Below are 5,929 nucleotides of genomic sequence, written 5' to 3' on the forward strand. Positions count from 1 at the left end.
AGCTGTCCCTGGATCCCGGGGCCCCGGCAGTGGCGGGCTGCACGAGCTCCCGGGAGGGGCGGTGTGGAGAGTGACCTGTGCTCGCACACAGGCCTCTTGGTGGCGGCAGCAGCAACCCTAGCGTCCCACGCCCGTCTCTGCTGTCCGCGCCGACAGCCGCGGCTCGCACCCGTTTCTGGAGCTCCTTTACGCAGTGCCCTTAATCCCCTCTCCTCGCACCCCAGGAAGCAAAGAGGCAAGAAAAAGCCTCCTGTCTCTTCGGCCTGTTCCAGTAAATTTTGATAGTACTGAAAAATGTACTTGATCAGGAGTTACTAGAAAATAGATGAAATATTGTAGATAAATACTCTATCAAATTTAAACATGTAACACCTACAATTTTTTTTTTTCCTTTCAGATTCATTACTAAACATGGGTGCATTTCTGGATAAACCCAAAACTGAGAAACATAATGCTCATGGTGCTGGGAATGGTTTACGTTATGGCCTGAGTAGCATGCAAGGCTGGAGAGTGGAAATGGAAGATGCACACACAGCTGTTGTAGGTATTCCTCACGGCTTGGAAGACTGGTCGTTTTTTGCAGTTTATGATGGTCACGCTGGATCCCGAGTAGCAAATTACTGCTCAACACACTTATTAGAACACATCACTAATAATGAAGACTTTAGGGCAGCTGGAAAATCAGGATCTGCTCTTGAGCCTTCAGTGGAAAACGTCAAGAATGGTATCAGAACTGGCTTTTTGAAAATTGATGAATACATGCGTAACTTTTCAGATCTCAGAAATGGCATGGACAGGAGCGGTTCAACTGCAGTGGGAGTTATGATTTCACCTAAGCATATCTACTTCATCAACTGTGGTGATTCACGGGCTGTTCTGTATAGGAATGGACAAGTCTGCTTTTCTACCCAAGATCACAAACCTTGCAACCCAAGGGAGAAAGAGCGAATCCAAAATGCAGGAGGCAGCGTAATGATACAGCGTGTTAATGGTTCATTAGCAGTGTCTCGTGCTCTGGGGGACTATGATTACAAGTGTGTTGATGGCAAGGGCCCAACAGAACAACTTGTTTCTCCAGAGCCTGAGGTTTATGAAATTTTAAGAGCAGAAGAGGATGAATTTATCATCTTGGCTTGTGATGGGATCTGGGATGTTATGAGTAATGAGGAGCTCTGTGAATTTGTTAAATCTAGGCTTGAGGTATCTGATGACCTGGAAAATGTGTGCAATTGGGTAGTGGACACTTGTTTGCATAAGGTATGTAAGTCTTTTTTGTTATAATTAAAATGCCCTATTAATTTTGAAAAGACACGGTAAGTAAAATTAAGCAAACTTAGTTTTAAAGCTTTTAATATTTTCATTAGGGAAGACCTATATATTTAAAAATTATTTTCTTCACCAGAAATGAAACTTTTTTTTTTTGATTGCCATCCTCATTTGTCTTAAGCTTCTAATTTGCAAATTAAGTTTAATAAATTTGTGGCATTTGTTGTCATTTAAATAATTTATGGCTTTTTGTTGTGGCACAGGCATCTATACACAATTGTGACTATTGATTAAAATTCTCAACATTGGCAGTAGCCATCTTGTTTTTTTATTTTTGGGCTGCTCCGTGCGGCTTGTGGGATCTCAGTTCCCTGACCAGGAATTGAACCCAGGCCCCGGTAGTGAAAGCCCAGAATCAACCACTAGGCCACCAGGGAACTCCTGGCAATAGCTGTCTAATGCCTGACTATGCAGCAGTTTCATAAAAAAACATGTAGAGAGGGTATGATTCTATATTAGATATACAAAAGATCAAGAGCCACATAGTATTGGAAGATACACCAGAAGCCTAGACTAAGTAAAGTTTTGTAATTTAGTTCTGAGCCCACTAGCAGCTAAGACAAAAACTGAAGTAAGAGTTGTATATTTCTTATTCTGTAGTAAAAGAAGCTTTTTCCTAGCATAAAATCTAAAAGAAATTTACATGTGACTCTATATAAATAATATATGACATGGTAGATAATATCTTATTTTTTAGAGGAGATAATCAAAATTCTTTTCATATAGATGTTTTTATCATTACTGATTAAAAAACCAAAGACTAATATAAAGTGCAATCTTGTTAAGAATTCCTTTGGAACACAAAAGTTTAATTTACATTTGCAATATTTTATGAATCTTAACTTGAGACAATAATAGGGAAGAAAATACAGACTAACAGATAATTAGCAATTTCCTTGGATGTCTTTAAAATGTTCAGTAGTTTCAAGTGGGTTTTTGACAGCGTCTACATAGCAGTCAATTAAAATTTGAGTTATCTGGCCAGTGCCTAAAATATGTAAGTATTCTGTGACTCTGTAAAGCTATCAAGACAAAACCAACCTTTGGTTATGTGATACAAAGGTTTTGCCTTACTTATTCTGTCTAGATTAGAGCCACTCTATTTCCTCACCATGTAAGATGCTGTGGAAGATACAGGCATAGCCAAAAAGTTTTTCAAAGGATCTCTGAGTCTGTGGAAATGCCCAGGTTTTGTTGAAGTATCTCCTTCTTTTCCATAGAATGGGAGGAGACAACTTCAAAAAGAGAAAATGTAAGGGCTGGTGTTTCCAGCTTTTTTCTGAAAGGATTTTAATGATGGTATCTCTAGATCTTCTGTTTTTTGTTTGTTTTTGTATTCTTTTTTTGCTTCTCTAGATGAATTAAATACAGAAATATTTATGGTTGTCAGTGCTGGAATAGTAAGTGGTTCTAAAGATGTCTGTCTCCTTGGACTCTATATGGAGAGAGTCTGACCTGCAGCTTTTTGAGACAAAAGCAAGCATATGTTTTTGCCTAACTAGGAAGTGAAAACAGCATTTTCCTGATTATTTAAAAAAAAAAAAGTTATTGAAAAGCAAGCCAGATAATACAGAATATATATATTTTTTTAATTTATATAATACAGAATATGTAAAGAAACACTCAAAAATTTTGCCACCCACCTAAGTGGGCTATCTTCATAATTGTGGTGTTTATTTTTTCAGTCTTTTTTGCCTGCCTCTGAATGTGTATATTTTTATAAAAATGAGATCATTATATTTCTTATTCTGTAGTCTGCTTTTTCATTCAACAATATATTGTAGAAAGATCTCCATGTCTGTATGTATCTATCAAAATCATTTTTCATGGTTGCATAGCAGAGTGTCATGTAGTTTTGAGGGAATAGCCAGAAATCTATTAGATCTGTAATTTGGAGTAAAGAAAGAAGTTTATATTGTGGATAAACTGCACTCTCCCTTCCATTGAAAGGATGTTTGTTTTCAGGAATTTTGACCCAACCCTTCTGAATGGGATTTGAATGATTCTGGTGGTATATCTTCATTTGATAGGTTTCATCAGTTTAAATTGATTAATTTTTTTTGTTGATGGTGTTAAAAGATTCTAGGCAGAATCCCAGAATCTCAGAAATGATAAATGATAGTCATAGAGGGACAAGGGGTTGGAACACCAACCTCTTCATTTAATTTAGTTGAATGAAGTTGACCATCATCGTAGTTCCTTTGAATGAAGTTGCATTTAAATTGAAATCAGTTTTGAGAAGCTTAGTTAGCTGTTTTGTGTTGAAACACAACAGACATATGAATTTTTTGAACTGCCACATGCTACTTATGGAATTAGATAAGCTTCTTATCCATTCCTGTTTTTCTGACTCCATAATTTTGTCATTCCACTTGTTTGTATTGTAAAACCAAGGGTTAGCAATATTATAAAACAATAGGATTAAAATAGAACATATGATTGCTTTGAATTTAGTCTGAAAGATTGAATTTAAATTTTTAAATCCATGGAAAGCAGGTAGGCCAGTGCTAGCCCTTAGCAATTGCTCAGTAGGTGTTAGCTGCTTTTTCTTTTTTTAATGGTGGAATAAATTTATTAAAAAAAATATTTTTTATTGGAGTATAGTTGATTTACAGTGTTGTTAGTTTCTGCTGTACAGCAAAGTGAATCAGTTATACATATATATATCTTTTTTAGATTCTTTTCCCATATAGATCATTATAGAGTATTAAGAAGAGTTCCCTGTGCTATACAGTAGGTCCTTATTAGTTATCTATTTTATATATAGTAGTGTATATATGTCAGTCCCAATCTCCCAATTTATCCCTCCACTCCACCTTTCCCCCTTGGTAACCGTAAGTTTGTTTTCTACATCTGTGACTCAATTTCTGTTTTGTAAATAGGTTCATTTGTACCATTTATTAAGATTCCACATATAAGTGCTATCATATGATATCTGTCTTTCTCTGTCTGACTCACTTCACTTAGTATGACAATCTCTAGGTCCAGGTGTTAGCTGCTTTAAGAGAAAAGATAGAGTAGATCTGGTTTTTAAGTAGATGTTTTAAGTAGGTTTTTAAAAGATATTTTCCTGATAATAGATTTAAATTAAGTGTTGGGAATTCCCTGGCGGTCCAGTCATTATGACTTGGCACTTTAACTGCCAGGCCCCGGGTTCGATCCCTGGTCAGGGAACTAAGATCCCACAAGCTGCATGGCACAACCAAAAAATAAATAAATAAAAGAAAATAAAAAATAAATTAATTAATTAGGTGTTAAAATTTTCTAGCACTTCTAACGTTTGTCATTCCCTAATAGTTTACAGAGACTTTTATATGTTAACTCATGAACTATTGGGAGATTATGATAACCATCAAAATCACAGTAGTATCAAAAAATTGCTTTTTATGAGCCAAATGCAGTATACGCCAAGCACTTTACACATATTTTAATTTTCACAACAACCATAAAAGGTAGTTAGTGTTATTATTGTTAAAGATGGTCATTTTTCAGAGTTGCTATTTAACAATATGAAGCTACAAGTGTTGGATGACTCTGGTCAGGTATAGGGAAGAATGGTCCTTAAGAAAGCAGCTTTCCCATTTTACTGCCAGTGCTGCTAGCATTCGTGGTGTTTATGCTAACTAATTTCAGGTCACATAGAATATGTGACAGCTGTTTGCATAGCCTTTCCTAACTTATAGATCACACTCATTTTATTTCTCCTCATAGTAACCTTCTCAGGTGAACAAAATAAAAATTTTAATTTCCAGTTTGCAAGTAAGGAAATGGAGATTTGTCATTAAAAGACTTTAAGAAAAAAAAAAAAGGAAGAAAGAAAAGCTGTAAGTCAGATATTTGGTGAGTTTTGAAGCAGAGTCTAAAATCCAAGTTTTCTGACTTAAGTTTTGTATATATGTCGCCAAACTTTGCCAGAGGATTTGATGAAAAATTTTTTCCTAAGGGAAACATTAAGACTTTCCTTTTCTTTTTTCAATAATTACAAGATTAAAAAATTTTAAACAAATGCAGTGATGTTTGAAGTAAAGTTATTAATGTTTATGCCCCTCCTTGTCAGTCTCATTCCCCTTAGGTAACCACTGTTTACAGTTTGTTATGTATCCTTCCAAATAATTCTCTGTGTTTATTCGTACAAATAGAAGTATAAAAACAAGGTTTTCTTTCCTTTTTAAAAAGAAATTTTCAATTTTTTTTTTTATACAGCAGGTCCTTATTAGTCATCAGTTTTATACACATCAGTGTATACATGTCAGTCCCAATCGCCCAGTTCATCACACCACCACCCCCACTCCCCCACCACTTTCCCCCCTTGGTGTCCATACGTTTGTTCTCTACATCTGTGTCTCAATTTCTGCCCTGCAAACTGGTTCATCTTTACCATTTTTCTAGGTTCCACATATATGCGTTAATACACGATAATTTGTTTTTCTCCTTCTGACTCACTTCACTCTGTTTGACAGTCTCTAGATCCATCCACATCACAAAAAATGACCCAATTTTGTTCCTTTTTATGGCTGAGTAATATTCCATTGTGTATATGTACCACATCTGCTTTATCCATTCGTCTGTCGATGGGCATTTAGGTTGCTTCCATGACCTGGCT

General features: G+C 35.8%; 1 protein-coding gene across 5 annotated transcripts in view; it reads left to right on the forward strand.

The window, feature by feature from the left end:
• The window catches only part of PPM1B (protein phosphatase, Mg2+/Mn2+ dependent 1B), a 93,695-nt gene that overhangs the window by 57,206 nt on the left and 30,560 nt on the right, over positions 1-5,929 (forward strand). For 3 of the 5 annotated variants that reach the window (XM_024118737.3, XM_024118738.3, XM_055089161.1), the window contains exon 2: positions 398-1,257. The exons of 1 other annotated variant lie outside the window; for it this stretch is intronic. In XM_024118737.3, the coding sequence (XP_023974505.1) occupies positions 412-1,257 (846 nt within the window). In that variant the 5' untranslated portion in view covers positions 398-411. The remainder of the gene's footprint in view (positions 1-397; positions 1,258-5,929) is intronic. One more of the 5 variants, XM_024118739.3, reaches the window with a different exon arrangement.

Source organism: Physeter macrocephalus, chromosome 12 (assembly GCF_002837175.3).
Source record: "Physeter macrocephalus isolate SW-GA chromosome 12, ASM283717v5, whole genome shotgun sequence".
NCBI classification, from domain to species: Eukaryota; Metazoa; Chordata; class Mammalia; order Artiodactyla; family Physeteridae; genus Physeter; species Physeter macrocephalus.